This window comes from Sander lucioperca, chromosome 3, assembly GCF_008315115.2.
Source record: "Sander lucioperca isolate FBNREF2018 chromosome 3, SLUC_FBN_1.2, whole genome shotgun sequence".
NCBI lineage: Eukaryota > Metazoa > Chordata > Actinopteri > Perciformes > Percidae > Sander > Sander lucioperca.
Window position 1 is genome coordinate 41484117 of NC_050175.1, and position 16144 is coordinate 41500260.

The 16144-nt window shown below is 40.6% G+C and overlaps 1 protein-coding gene and 1 long non-coding RNA gene across 17 annotated transcripts in view; one reads left to right on the forward strand and one right to left on the reverse strand.

Moving 5' to 3' along the window:
- Positions 1-16144, reverse strand: part of neo1a (neogenin 1a) — a 180034-nt gene that overhangs the window by 42512 nt on the left and 121378 nt on the right. For all 16 annotated transcript variants that reach the window (XM_031290018.2, XM_031290027.2, XM_031290024.2 and 13 more), the window contains exons 6-7: positions 11002-11156; positions 10673-10793 (exon numbers count right to left, since the gene is read on the reverse strand). In XM_031290018.2, coding sequence (XP_031145878.1) covers positions 10673-10793; positions 11002-11156 — 276 coding nt within the window. The remainder of the gene's footprint in view (positions 1-10672; positions 10794-11001; positions 11157-16144) is intronic.
- LOC116043423 lies at positions 3685-9998 on the forward strand. The gene is made up of 3 exons (XR_004103465.1): positions 3685-3697; positions 5539-5540; positions 9883-9998. It is a non-coding gene; the product is annotated as an uncharacterized LOC116043423 (long non-coding RNA).

The following is a 16144-nucleotide window of genomic DNA, read 5'->3' on the forward strand; positions in this document are numbered from 1 at the left end:
ATAATTATAATAGCACCCGCAGTGTACAGAACCTGCAGCTGTAGCTGTTAAAGAACAGGAACATTTGGAGTTGATTGATGTTTTTTTTTAATAGAAAAGGATTCAACTACTTTTTCGGAGGCAATTTTATCCCCAGTTGCACTTTACTAGTATGTGCTTAGTGCCAAGAACAGACTCCTCTCCCCCTTTTAAGCTTCTTATCTCCGTTTCTGCTGCATCCCACTAATGGGATGTTCATTAAAATATGTTGACTTTTGAAAATTGCAATTTTGAAAATAAACAATAGCACAAACAGCAGCCTTAAAAATAATGGTAACACTTTACTTGAATAAGAGTGACATGACAGTGTCATGAACGCATGACACGGTCATGACACATGAACTCTAACCCTAACTCTAACCCTAACCATAACCATAACTTGTCATGACAAAAACCGAATGACACATACTAAAAGTGTTATGTCATAAACGTTTATGACTTGTTTATAATGTTTATTACACGTTCATGACTGTCATGTCACTCTTATGTAGATACCTTCAAGTAAAGTGTAACCAAAATGACCATAGCGTTGAATTGACACCTCTCCAACGGAGATTGAACAGTACAAAGTTCATGAAAGTAGTAATTGTTGCAGGATGCCTGCAATGGATTGCATTATGCTGTCAAGTTTTCCTGTCAGGCATTTTGTCCACCGCCCTACTGCAGTCACTTGTGTACATCTAGTACAGGCATGTCCAAAGTCCCGCCCGAGTCATATGTTGTAAGCTTTAATGTTAACAAACTTTGCATTACACATAAGTCATGTTTAAAATGAACATGAGATTAAGATTTTTATCAACTTCAAGTTGAAGGTATTCCATACAGTGTGTTTGGTTTGGTTTGTTTTTTTTTATATTTGTTTACGCCTGAGTGGCGTTGATTTGGTTACCTTGCCATTTAAAAAAAAAAAAAAAAAAGATAATGGTGACAATGAAAATAAAAATGGTTATAAATAGGGCTGTCAAACGATTCATTTTTTTAAATCGCGATTAATCGCTGAATTTCTATAGTTAATCGCGATTAATCGCATATTTTATCAAAAAGTTTGGACATGGACGCCCTTATAGCTCAGTTGGTAGAGCGGGCGCCCATATATAGAGGTTTACTCCTCGACGCAGCGGACCCGGGTTCGACTCTGACCTGCGGCCCTTTGTTGCATGTCATTCCCACTCTCTCTCCCCTTTCATGTATTCAGCTGTCCTGTAAAATAAAGGCTGAAAATGCCCCAAAAAAAAAATCTTAAAAAAAAAATAAGTTTGGACACTCCTGATCTAGTACATGACAAAGATGCAGTAGGAAACAAAGAGAGTCAAGGCAAGCGAAAGCGGCCTTGACATCCCGATTGCCGACTTGAATGAACAATGACAACGATTTAGTTGGATTAATCAGTAGACATGATCAGTTTGTGTCCCTGTGACGTCATGAAGCCCTCATAAAGGCCATCACCATACAGGAAAAGAAGTGTGACCATATGTGTGCATGCATGTTTGTCCCAGCAGTACATGACATGTTGTTTAACGGTCACATTTTCACACCGGTGCCTGCTGTTGAAGGTACACTTACGATGCAGACTGTGCCAACAGAAAACATGGTGCGTTGCCCTGCGCTGTGCTGACACATTCACATGCTCACAACGTTACACATTCATTCCTGCTGGCCCAGCCATGACCCTGCTAGCAGATGATGGAGCACACCATATTCCCTGAAGTGAGCCTGAGCTTTTATTCAGTACCGGTAGAGTCTGGCTGGAGGGAAGGGTCTTTTAGCAGCCTATTCACACTTCCTGATTTGAACAGGGAATAAGGGTGGTGTTGGGATGTAGTGGAAGGATACCCTGTTTGTGGCTTGTCTGCTACAAATGTGTTAGGGGGATTTTTTTTTTTTTAAATTTTTTTTTATTGCTCTGCCTACTCAAACTTGACTGAACCCGTTTCTTTGCCGTTTATTCATGATCTAGTTACATTTTATATTATATGTATTCACAATAAAGTGAATTTTCTTTCCTCAACACCAGAAAGAGGCGCTACTAGTATAGCACACTGACAGCAGCTCTGGGACAGCAGAGGCCTCCTTATTATTCCTTAGTATCTCTCTTTATCGTTCTCTTTACTTTCAATTCAGCATCAATTCAAGTACTTCTTGAATGATTTGTATCAGAAGAGGATACTATTAAGATGCATTTCTACATAAAATCTTTCCTGCTGGCATGTCTACACAACAATGGATCTAATCTGCTGTGTTCCTGTCTCTTGTGTATCAGCAGCCTGTGTGGAAATAATAGTCTCTTTCCGACCGGAGGGATTTTTACAGTTCCTAGAACCCTTTTTTTCTCGTGTTCTGACTGGACCAATTTGGGGATTATTAAGTTCCTCTGACCGCAGTTCATGTAACTCTTTCAGCTCCTACTTCAGGGAAGGGTCTTTTTCCTTTTCCACATAGGAACCCATAGTGACCTAGCAACGTCTGAAACACAAACAGTACATATTCTTCACCGTCTGTTGCAATTCGCCTATGTATGCTAACTCATAAAACAAACAAACGCATTCAACCAGCTAATTGTTAATGCTAGTTAAAAACTTACCTGTCGTTTCGTTCTTCTATCTTCCATCATATTAATTAGGATCAGATTACGCTGGAGCCTTCGTTTTCTGTGTTTCTCTGTTAAGTACTCCAGCCTAGTCTTTAAACGCCACCGTTCAAACTCCGTTATGAGGATCCTATAAAGACCGTTGCCTTGCTTGCGTCACTCCCTTAACCCTCCTACCAGTCCCTATGGCCACTTGGCCAGTGCGAATGCAATTGGAAAAACCGGTTTTGGGGAAGAGTAGTTAGTAGAACTGTTTAGAAGTGGACTGTTCCTATAACTATGTTCCTGTAACTACTTGGTCGGAAAGAGGCTAATTACTGCTTGTTTTGAAATGATACAATATGATTTCAATATTTGATATCTGTTTGTGTTGTGTTTGTGTTGCAAATTTGCTGCAGCTATGAGTTCTGTTCAGAAAATGCATCTCTCTTTAAGGCTTAGTACAACATTTTGTACATAAGGTGGAAGAGTTTGGAGCTTTCTCTGCTTTTTGTAACTCACAGTGTAGCAGAATTGCTTCTGGCAACCAGGTCCAGAACATCTTTCTTTGGCTGGGTTGTGATCAGTTTATAGTCAGCCGGCTGTAATGGCAGTGGTCTATTTATCTGTATTTTTTTTATGTTGTGGTTGTTTCTTGCCAATAGTTTTCTTGCTGGTTAATATTTTTATTTAAGTGGCTGCAGACAACTAAAATGCAGCTACCTTCATCATTCTTATTCTAATATTTTTTTGTTTATTCATGCCTTTACATATACACGCACATATATATATATATATATATATATTCATTTTGTCTCACTTGAAAACCATTGTTGCAAAATATATGTTATTATACTAACAGTACAGAACCTTACACATTGCCTCTAATTAATTTGTCTTCACGGGCAAGATTAAACTTCCACTTCATTTGGTTTTCTGTGTTGTAAATTAGTGACATCTAAATAAAACTTTTCTAGTTTTCTAGATTTCTGGATCCTCTCTGAGGCATAATCTTTATTAGTGTGTTAACTGTCTTGGCCCAGATCAGAGTGAATGAGAGTCAGCGCTTGCATCTACTTTTGGTTGTTAAAGGTAGTGTGAAGTCATCCGCAAATACTGCAGGAGACTCTGTGCCATTTCACAGCGATGTCTGGTGCTCAAGTCTGCTGTAATTAATTGATTTACTAATGAAGTTACGGTATGTGCAACTCTCTAAATAAGCCTTCCAGTATCTTCCTGTGCCTGTTGTACTTTGTCAAGCTGCAGCTTTGGGGACAGCACATGTCACGTGTCAGTTTATCGTGCCAGCCCTCCTGATGCCTGCACTCATAAATACACAGAGTGATGGAGGGAGAGGAAAACCAGCAGACACAGTGAGCACTCAGGCAGTGATGAGGCATCTCCATCTCTCAGTGGGGGGTCGAGTACCTCTGATGGGAGGGGGAGGACAGGACTGTTTGCTGCCACAGGTCTAAGAGGAGGAGGGAAAACTAATGGCAGCATGGCTGGATAAAGGGGAAAATAAAGGGAGAGGAGGAGGGATAGAGGTATAAGGAGGGAAGCAGAGAGAAAGGAAAGGAGAAAGAGATGAAAAAGAGAGAGAGAGGGATCGAGGTAGGCTGCTTGCCTGTTTAAGCTTGGGATTCGACAAAAGCTTGAATAAATGCATTTGCATCAGAAATAGCTTGTCATCTTTCTTTCTCCATAAAACCACCTGAATAGCAGCTAGGAATAAACGCAGGTGTGTTGCACAGCATCAAGCACCGACTGATGTTTTTTTATTTATTTTTTATTGGGTTATCTTTTACCCAATGTTGAAAATAACTAAGTGAAATGCCTCCCTTTCATTCATCTCAATGAAATTGACTTGCAACGGTCGTGGCTAAAGTAACCTGACAGCTCAGAGCTTGTACACCCAAACAAGCTTTCAGGCTCTCTAGTGAAGTACTTGGCTTGGGCACTAGGAGGCAAAATGTCAAAACATTAATCATGTGAGCTGTGGGAATAGAAAGAAGAGGAGAGATGGAAGGACAGACAAACTCAGACAGAGGAGTATTTTCATATCAAAGCCAGCACGGCATATGGAAGGAGCAAAAATAAGTATTCAGATGCAAATGGGAGAGCATCTCTTGAATTTATGCAAACATAAAATAGCAAAAAAAAAACATGCACTTAAGGGCATACAGCAAAGTGAGTGCATCCACTTCTCTTTTGTTTGCCAATTTGAAATGCAGATCTGTCTGCATTTTTCATTTTAAGCTTTTACAGTAGGTGCTTGAATGTTAAAACTGCGTTTTTTGACAAGTGGGCATCTAGTAAAAACTCCTAGGATCGTACGTATGTGGCCTTGGGTTTGTCATTGTTAAAATGAGAATACATAATGCTGAAAAAACATGCAGTGGCTGTTTCTAAAATGTAAATGCTATATGCAGGTCTCCACTTCTAGAAGGCAACAACGCCAGCTATCCTTAAAACTATTTTTAAAACTAATATTTATTAGTGGATCTTAAAGAACTACACAAAAAGCAACCTGACTGCAAAAACTGGGCATACATTTTAGTTTGCCACCTTATCAAACTTCAAACACAGTCTCGGTCTTTGTACTGTATATGGAAAGATGACAATCATATAAACAAGTGCTTTGTCTAGGCGTGCACAACTTCAAAGTTGAAAAACGTGACCCATTTCCTCTCCAAGCTGTAATTGCAGCCTACTACAGTATCACGCATCAATGCTTCACATAATCATGTGCCTGGGAAAGGCAGACAATTGTTGCTGCAGTACGTCTATAGATGACACGTGACGACAATCCCTTAAATAGCATATTCTCTGCAGCTGACTAACCTCCCTCACGATCATTTTGACAATAAGTTCTACATGTCGACAGCAAACGCATAAAACCGCCAGCAGGGAATCATCATGATGGCTATTAGTGGTTATATTCATATAGTTAGTGTGGAAAGCATGGCCCAATCTGCTAGGAATTTGATAATTTGATACAGTATGCATTCGTTAAATCAAACTTTTTAGTGAGGACATTTCCTGATCGTCCTTATTGATTCCAACTACGCATGTGGGCTGGATTTAATACAACTGACTTCAGTAATCTTAAAATGTATATTCTTTCTGAGAAAAAAAAAACAAACTTTAAAACATACATATAATTATATGTGACAAATTATTTAGTAGGGGTGTAACGGTACGCAAAAATCACGGTTCGGTACGTACCTCGGTTTTAAAGTCACGGTTCGGTTCATTTTCGGTACAGTAAGGGAAAGAAATGCAAACATTAAACTGCAGGTTGTTTATTACTATAAACCTTTTTTTAACAATTTGTTTACACTTTTTTAAACACTTAAAATATAATAAATAAAATATATATAAAATAAAAAAAGAATAAGAAATAAAATACTGCTACAAAGTTCTCCACTAAATAAAATACTCTCAGTCTCAAACCAATATCACATAATAAAATATAATGAAAAATATAAATAAATAACTATGGATTACAGTGTAGCATTACCAATCCCAGCTTGTAGGCCTGCTCATATTAAAAAATATATATATAACTTTTCCAAAGTGTAAAGTGCAGAATCAACAGTTTCAGTTCACACTCGCGTGGTGCCTTTTCAAGTGCGTTAACAAGTTTGAAGTGTTGACAGAAACATACCCGATCATTCCTGAGCAACGTCGACACACTGCTTTCGTCTTATCGACTACTCTTTGTCCGTTGACGTATTTCACTGGGAAACCGAAGTGTTCCCAAACAGGAGACCTTAATGATATGGGTGGCTCTTCATGCTCCGACTTGTCCGTACTGTCTATGGGGTTGTCTGCATTGGCCATGACGCTAGCTAGCGAGAGGCTGGGCTAAAGCGTGCCGTGTATGTTGTTGTACAGCACGCGGTGTGTGATTTTTATTTTTTTCCCCAAACCACTTCAGCGGAAATCCCGCCCTGCAGTCGATTTCATTGGTTTAGGTTACAGTGACGGCGGGTAGGTTTAGAGATCAGTGTTTGGTGTAGGCAATCTGTACAGTGATTGACATATTGACATGACCAATGAAAACTTTAGAATCAGCTGCAGGGCGGGATTTGCGCTGAACGCAGAGACTTCCGCCACTTAATATGTTCGTGTGGAAACACACGAAAATTGACCTATGTTCCGCACACAAAAGATTGCATTCGGTGCACGTGTGCACCGTACCGAAAGCCCTGTACCGAAACGGTCCAGTACGAATACACGTACCGTTACACCCCTATTATTTAGTATTCATACCAAATGAAATGATTGCTTTCCTTCTCAATGGCAAAATGTGATGACTTACATAAACTAAACACTGTAGTACCACTACACAAACTTCCAGCTCTTCAAAAAGATTACGTCTGAATGTGGCAGTTTTACATGGCACTTACTTGGCCTGCAGTACACTGCATAATTAGGTCCACTTTTGGAATTTGTGCTCCTATTTACCCACATCTGTTTGCAACTAGTTGACCCATATTGCACATGGCTGTGGAATGTCCAGGAAAATTGTTCGAGACTGCAATCAACGGTCCTATTTTTGACCAAAAAAAAAAATCTGTTTTTCTAGGTTTTAAGATTGCTGAGGCAAAATGAAAAAAACTTTGAGGAAAAAGCTTTTTTTTTTCCTATTCTGCAGAAGTTTGTCCTTGTACTAACCCATTGTCACATACTGGACAGGAGTTCAAAGCCAAAGTTATTGATACACACCGCACATATCACTATAAATAACTGTCAAGATGCCATACCGTACATATGCTAACAGCTGACCTTTTTCCATTCCAAACACCCCCAAGTGGGAATCATCAGTGGAGCCACATTTAACTGCAGCTGGCAGTGTCAAGATGCAAAGATTAGGAACACTAATGAATATTAGCCAACGTGCAGCCGCTGAGTGTTTAGATGCAGGTCACCCCCATTGATTTCCCTGTTGGGTGAAGACAACTTTATCCCTGTGGCAAGTCCCTGGCTTATCTCCCCCGCCTGCAAGGCAGCCGACAGACACACAGGGTGTTTTCTGGCCCCGTTTCAGGATGATTCAAGCGTGGCAGGTGTGAGCGGGACACCTGACTAAGGCACAACACACAGTGGCAGCAATGAGCAGGAGGAGTGTTTGTGAAAGACTGGGTTAGGAAGTGGACAAAGATGCCCAGCTGTGACGGGGTAGCCATATAGGGGGAATGTTCAAGCCACCACAATTAACACAAAGCCCAGTGTGTTGGACTATCACAGAGAGCAGGTGGCTGGGAAATATAAGAAGAGAGAAAGTGTGAGGAAGTGGGGAAAAAGGTGGCAGATGGCTGTAGAATTGGATGTGTCCAGGAGGAAAGAGAGAAGAATGCAACAAAGGAGAGACTCTCAGTAGAGAGATACAACTCTACTAGAACTTAAAGCGATTATTTCAATCTCACATCACAGAGCCGTAGCCACAAAACACTATTAGCTGTAGAAAATGAGCTGATTTCAAACATGTTCTCATTGATTCACTATTGCACCTCCGAGAGAGGAAATTACTTTGACACAGTGAAGCGAGCGTTTGTGGAGATTGCTGCAGTGGATGTCTGTACAAGCACAAAACGTCAATAATGTACAGGAAGACTAAACAGCATCACTGCGACTTTGTTATTTTCTAGAGCAATCATCTGAGACTCAGATGATGACTGGATAATAAGCTGATGAATCAACAGGAGACTTATCTGGTGGTGAGTGTGTTTGGATTAGTATTACTGTGACAAAGACTGAGGTACACACTCAGAAAAGTAAGAAAAGATCCTTTGTGATGTTTTTGGATTAAACAGAGATTCATTTCTTCAAAGCCCCGCTCAGGGCAGACGGCCAGCTGCCGCAGTAATTCATCCCATTTATCTTCAACTCAAACAAAAACAGGAAAGACTTGGGGCCATGTAAAGTGGCAAAACCCTTATGAATGGTGTCAAACACAAATACACAATGGGCTGCAGGTCGTCATTATTTCTGACTTGCTGTCCTCCAATCAGAGGGGGGGGGGGGGGGGGGGACACAGCTGGAGGGCCACCGGTTGGACACCGCTATGCTAATCCATTAGCCACCTGCATCGCGTGAGGGGGGAGTTCACGCTTGATTAAATTTCGTCTCCTTCAACAAAATGGGAGAGTCTGAGTCCACACTAAAGTAGTGAATGTAATATAAAGAACATACACACTAAAAAAACTCCGATTTGTGCTGTATTAGGATTGTTCTACCTTCATTCGCCATTTCGTGTTATTGTTCCTCCATTTTCCACCTTGTTTCATTTAGATTGTGCTTTTCAGTGAAATTATGTCTTGGTTATCATCTTAAAATGTCTTGTTGTTCTCTTGTTTTGTGGAGAGGTTTTTTTTTTTCTAGCCCTGTGGGTTAGACCATTTTTAGATCATTTTGACGGTGCAAATGATCTCACATTTAAGTTGTTATTACATTTTTCCCAGTGATCAGAGGTAATGAAACAAAATTACCTCAAGAACTAGGATGTAAAAATCATTTTCCACAAGTGCTTGCATTTTCGGGGCACTTTTTTTTTTTGGTGCCACTAGCTACTGTTCTTGGTGTCTGCTTTTGTTGTAATCTGCACTCAGCAGCTCCACTCTGGGAATTAGCATTCAACCCTCTCCTTTGGCTTTAAAGGAAAATGTACAACAAGAGAGACTATGCCGCAGCTATCCAGGCGCTCTCACTTTACTAGCATATGAGTTCATGTTTAGGTACAGCTCGGCCTTTTAAATGTCTAAGGATGCTGCATCCAAGCACAGGCATTGTGTGAATCAGCTTTCCTGATGTCCTCCTCACAACATTTCTGTAACACTAGATGTGGAATGGACTGTGTGCAAACCAAGCATCGTTTGCCTCAGCTATAATGCTGTTCCCTTTGAGTCACCTCTGGCTTAACAAGATCCCAGTGGTTTCATTGCACTGTTCACTACACACTCTCACTCTTCACACCTTAACAGATGTGCACAGCCTCCAGAATCCAGCTTGGTGTTTATAAATGAGGAAAACTGTATAGAGAGCAGAAGACCCAGCGTATTACCAAGCTAGCTCGTGTTTTACAAGCCTTTGTTGAAAGCGTATTTTTGCAGAGATCGTTGTTTTTTTATTGCTTTTTTTAAAAACATTATACTGGAACTTTCTGAGCTACAGGTATCTAGTATTGTACTTGGTATTTTAACAAAGATTAAAAAAATGATTTAACAAAAAAGCATTTACCAACTCCAGCTCACATAACTGATTCATAGAAGGTAATGCTGCGTTCCATGCAACCCGTAACTCGTGTTTTCACAACCTTCTACCTGTGAAAGTGCCCTGGAACGGCAGTCAAACCCGTAACTTACTACTCGTGAACTCATACCAGATCGTTGTACTCCCAGTTACAGTTTCTGACGTCACACACATAAACAACAATGGCGACCCCTGTTGATGCTGTACAGACGTCGGTGATTAACAGTGAGAAATAGAAATAAATATACATAAATAGGCAACGTAAAGTAATTCCGCACATTGTAAAACAATACACATATGATTGTGTACTACTAGCTACAGGTTATGTTTATTAAATGAAGCCCAAAATATGTCGCTGACTAGAAATCGCTAGTATCAGCTAGCGCTAGCTAACGTCAACGTTAGGTAGCCACTAGATAATGCTAGCTAACGCTAGCTAGAAGGGTTTGTGGTGACTTTGCCTGGAATGCTACCAAGTCGTGAGTCGTGACTTGAAGTCATAACTTATGGGCTAAAAATTGTGTCTGGAATGCAGCATAAGAACTAATATAATAACGAGGATCATTGTGGTGAGAGACTGCTGTTGATGTTCAAATGGCTGTGAACAGAAGCTAATTGCGTTTACAATTGTAGCGTTTTGGCTGTCTGAGCAAAACAGATCAGACGTGATTCATTTCTGAGTTGCTCCTGGCATTAATTATTTAATCACTGAAGCATTTGATCAATTGTGTGTTTTTGTCGTCTTCTCAATTAGGAATCAATTTGAACTTGTTAACTAACACATCTGGTTTGTCATGGTGAGTGGCGTACCGTGATCTAAGATGATGAGTTGGGCGCTGGACTGGATGTTGCCTGCATCGTTTTCTGCCAGGCACTGATAGAAACCCTCATCTGACTTGACCAGACCCAGAACCTGCAGGTTGTGCTCCTTCTGCAGAACAGGAAGAAGAAGAAAAAAAAGGAAAAAAAGGGGGAAAACAAAGACAAGCGGTTAATAATGTCACAAGTAGTATTTTCAACCAATCTCAAACTCTTCATTGTGACACTGTGATGATTCAAAATCATGCACATACTGCTAGTACAATGTCTTCAGTGCAGAAAAGGGAGAAAGGGGCCACTTTAGTGCCAAATTAACTTACAATTATTTTGAAGTAGTCACTGGGGATGACAGCGTCTCCATTCTTCACCCATTTGACAGTGGGAGCCGGTGACCCAGAAACCTCACACTCAAAGACGATGTCCATGGACTCATAGGCATAAATGTTGTCTGGCCGCTTGACAAACTGGGGAGGAACTGTAGAATCCAGATGAGAAAGATGAGTCAGGGAGGTTTAAAAAAAAAAAAACATTACATTTATTGCAAAAGTTCAGAATAATTGATTAAACAGTTAAAGCAAAGGAGCGCATAAGAGATGACGATGAAATTCAGTATGCAATTTGTCAAAACTAACCCGGCACATCAAACTCCAGCACTCTGGTTTCTGCCAGAACATGAACAAGACCAAGTGATGTCATACCTCCCCTTCAACTGCCAAATTGCCAGGAGGGTGGAAGAAACAACAAACAGTATCATCTAACAACAATTTATTCAATTATTTTCTGTATCCTTCACACAACTGAGACCTTTTCAGCAGATGGAATATTTGATTTACAAAAAAAGTTTCAATAACCTCTGTTCTTATTTATTCAAAAACAACAGCTATTTTGGTACCAGTACCGCGTGTTAGCGTGCAACACTAGCTAAGCCGAGCACTTGCAGATCTCCCCTAGTCCTGGTAATGAGGGCCAGAAAGGAGTTATTTGATCTGCTGGGGTGATACAGCACCTCATCAATCTGTTCTGGAACAAGGTCACTGGGAGCGCAGGGCCCAGGCCTCAATCCTCTCTCTATAATTGGACTGCATGTGCATGTGAGGACAGACAAGAGTAAGACAGACTGTGCTTGTGCGTGTGTGCATGTGTACAAGTACCATTGCCATCTCTGTGCATTCTCTGATAAGCGACAACCTCGCTGACCACAGTTTAAATGACTATATTGTTAGTGAGTCGCAGTGTGTCAAGCTTCACCAACAGCCTCCTGGGCTCTGTCATAGCTCGTCATTAGCATCTACTTTGTGGCTATTCGCATGGTCTGATTGGATATTAGTAGCAGTAGGTGGATAGGGTCTTTTTCTGGCTTTATTCCGCAGGTTGTGAGGTCAAGTCCCCCTCAGTGCATGATGTAGCTGTGGCTAATTTACTCAAACATGAAATTGCCAATTAACGGATTAGCCTTCATTCTGTTGGGACACATTGTTACTAACAGCAAGAAAATGAAGACTCCCAATTTTTTTTTTTTTTATTAAAACTGCTAAAGAAACGGTTCCCAGCATTCACATTTCTCCACCAATAATAGCCTCAATACACCTAAAAGCAGTGCAGCGACAGGACACAGTGGGCACTATGACAGGTTTGTCTTTTCCTGACCTTAAAATGCACTTTGCCCATCTGTTTGGTATTTTCATGCCCTACACAGAGCACACAGAGCAAAAGTGGGAGGAGAGGAACTCAAAAACTCAATAGAAGTTGCACACAAAGAGATAGCCCAATGTCATTCACACAAAATGCTTTCTCTGCATCCGCATCTAAAAAGCCAGGGGCAGCACCGGTGTGCGTCCTAACTTTTTGCCTGGAAACAACAGTGTTTTTAATCTTCAACATGCAGTTTTAATCGCAAAATGTGAAAGACTCTTGCGTCACTCAAAGTTATGGCATCAATAGCAGATCATGTAAACTATGAAAACAGAAACCTAACTGACATTGTGTGCCCCACATTTTGTAAATACCTTGCGCTGGTGATGGCTATTGTGCAGCCAAAGCGATCTGTATCTGTAACTAGAGTATGCAAGTGATACACATGGGTGCTACTGTTCACCGTTCTCATCAAGTGGCCTTGGGAGCTATACTTATAACCCCATAGGCTCAACTTTTTAAGGACAGCAACAAATTCATGTATCCCTCAGACTACCAAAATGTATTACAGGGTGAGGTTTCCTTCAAGTTTGATGCTACAAAATAAATAAAAAAAAAAAAAAACTTGCAGTGTTTCAAACAAAAGCTCACAGTATCTTTTTTATTGAGACTTCTAAATGGCAGTTTTTGTTTTTTTTTAACAAGTCAAACACGAAACAATGGGATAGTGCCACAGAATATTGAAACTTCCTTGCCTTGCTTTGCTTAATGAGTGTCTAGACTATTCTGTGAGCTATTGTGGCAAATACTGACAGAGGCAAGGATGGAAATGAGGATGGTGATGCTTGTGGATTGGATCACTGTATGATTATCAAGACAGCCATCACCCTGCTCTGTGTGTGTGTGTGTGTGTGTGTGTGTGTGTGTGTGTGTGTGTGTGTGTGTGTGCGTGTGTGCGTGCGTGCGTACCGTTGTTCCTGGGATGTGTGAGCTGTGAATAATGTGTGGTGTCCCCAGAATATTTGCCTCTAGTAGCTGTGCAGCAGAGGCAGGTGGAATCCTTGGTTTACTTCGGTGTGTCAGGGACAAGACGTTAACACACCAGTGAGTCAGTGTGCGTGTGTTGAGCCATGTGTGAATATGAATTATTTCAAAAGTGTCTGGATACTTGTTTCGTCTCATTATTAATGGTGCTACAGTATATGCTATACATAATCGTGTTTGCTTCCTTCCCTGCCGGCAATATGTGCATGGGTAGATTTTGTTATGTTTTGCTGTTTGTAATACAAGTGTGTGTGTGTGTACAAGTGCCTGCTAATGCATGCAAACATATGTTTCTGTACGTCCATGCTGTCTCAATCTGTGCACTTTCATTATAGTTCTATGAGCTTTGGCATCACATTGCAATGCCTTTCTGTCCGTGTATATATTGTATGTGGTGGGTGTGTTTGTGTGTGCAGAGCCCCTTGTGAGTTTTTCTGGTGACAGGTTTTGATGGTGACTGGTACCCTGCATCTCTCTCTCTCTCTCTCTCTCTCTCTCTCTCTCTCTCTCTCTCTCTCTCTCCTTCTCTCTCTCTCTCTCTCTCTCTCTCTCTCTCTCTCTCTCTCTCTCTCTCTCTCTCTCTCTCTCTCTCTCTCTCTCTCTCTCTCTCTCTCTCTCTCTCTCTCTCTCTCTTACTCCCCATTTATCTCTCCATCTTTATCCTCCCCCTCCCTCTCTCCATCTGAGCAGACATGCACCATTTTCTCTAAATGGAGTTCAGACATTTGGAACCTATTGGACTGAGCAATAGGTTCCTAGAAATGCCTATATATACCAATATTGCTTTGGCAGTGGGGGTGGAGGAAGCTTTCAGGACTTAACAGAGGGTGACTTGTGTGTCAAGGTAGGTAGGTGTGTGTGTGTGTGTGTGTGTGTGTGTGTGTGTGGTGTGCATGTCTGATGACTTTCCTTAATTGGCTGTTTACAGCATGAAGCATGCATATGCAAATGTTAAGTTAGTCACATTTACAAAAGAATTCAGAGAAGTGTTACCAATGCCAGCTGTTGGTCAACTCAAACAGCACTGAAGTTACTGTGAAAACAGCAATCTTCTTTCTCAAAAACCAGTGATTCATAACCACAACATTGTACATAGCGGTGATGTTTTTGACCACTAGTAGTGCAGTAAAGCAATGTTTTGATCAGCAGGCTCCTGCATTCTTTGGAGTAAAAGCACATGCACTACGATGCACATGAATGCCATGAGCATGGGGGTTGCCAAGATAAACATGCCGACAGCAGAGCGGTGTAACACTGGAAACAATACACTGTAAAAGGTATATGCAAACAAAAGGAATTCAGGTTTCAATAAAAGGCTTTAAAAATCATTTTTTAAATTATCATGAAGTAAGAAACATTCAAAATGTCAGACCACAATGACGTATACAGTGTGTTTTGTTGAAGAACTGTGAATACAACTGTGTTTGTATGTAGCCTAATGAAAATTACACATATATGTTTTTGCTTGATTGACATGTGTCTTAGACTATCACACTCTGCAATGCTTTGGCTGCTCACACGTTTCTCATCAACTCTTCTTCTGGCTGCAGCCCTTAGCCAAATTTGGATTTTCTGGATCCAGTAACTGACAAAGATGGTAATGAGTGATAAATCCAAATCCTGGACTAAAAATATGTCCCTTCATAAACATATTGAATGACGTCACATATGCCAAGTCCATGTTTTTCTACACTCTACGGTTCACAGACACACAGATGCTCAAGTCTAAAAGATGGATGGAGTGTGTCCAAACAGGCTGACTTGTACTGGAACATAAATATCACTCTCTAATGAAAGAGAAATCCAACAGAGGCAGAAAAACAACAAATGCAGATCTCCAAAAGAGAGAGAAAAAACATCAAGACAAATATAAAGGAGGGAGAATACCCAAAAGAACTCTGATGTCAGTTCTTTGGGGCTGGTATTATCTCTCTAGCCTGTAGCTTAGTAAAAGAAGCTTTAAGGCAGACTTACATTGACTCTAGTGAACTACTAAAAGAGGGCCACAAAAAGGTCATGTGTGTGTCTCACTGTGAGCTTGTTAAAACAAAACCCCATAGGATTCCTAAAGGGATTGTGGGCAGATTACTTAAAGCTTCACTGGTAGCCAGGAATACACTGAATATATATATATATATATATATATATATATATATATATATATACAGAGGGGACAAAATTCAGCCTCTCAGCTATTGGTATTGATAAAAATAGTGAAATATCAAAGAAAAAAGCTGGAAAAGCAGCTGTTGCAGTTGGGTATACTTTTGGCTTGCTGGGATGAGTCTAATGTTTTTGACATACATTCTCCAATATTTATGCTACAGTAGTCATCCATTAAGGCTTAATATCGGATTGTTAAACCTGAGTGATCCAAATATAAAAGACATTTTCCTACTTTGTCAGCTTGGGCGGAGTCCAGTTAGCTTCATACAGTTAAACAATAGCTCTTGGGCAGTCAGGGTTTACTCTGAGGGCAAGCGGAACTCGGACTGCGCTAATTACCCATCCTGCTCTTCCAACGATAACACTTCTACTCTTAATCCTGGCCAAAACAAACAGCATCAGCAGTAAGGCAAGAAATACGCTTGGTGTTTGCTTTCCTTGTTATTGAGGAGAACATAATGTTCTGTTAGAGGCAAAGTCATAAAGAGGGAGTTTAATCTTTGGATGTTTTTGTTGACTCTGATGGTTCGAAAATTACTAGAATTGAGTGAAAGCAGAGACCTGAGATTGTCCATGAAATGCTGAAACAAAGCTCAATTGATGGTTTGGTTACAGCATACA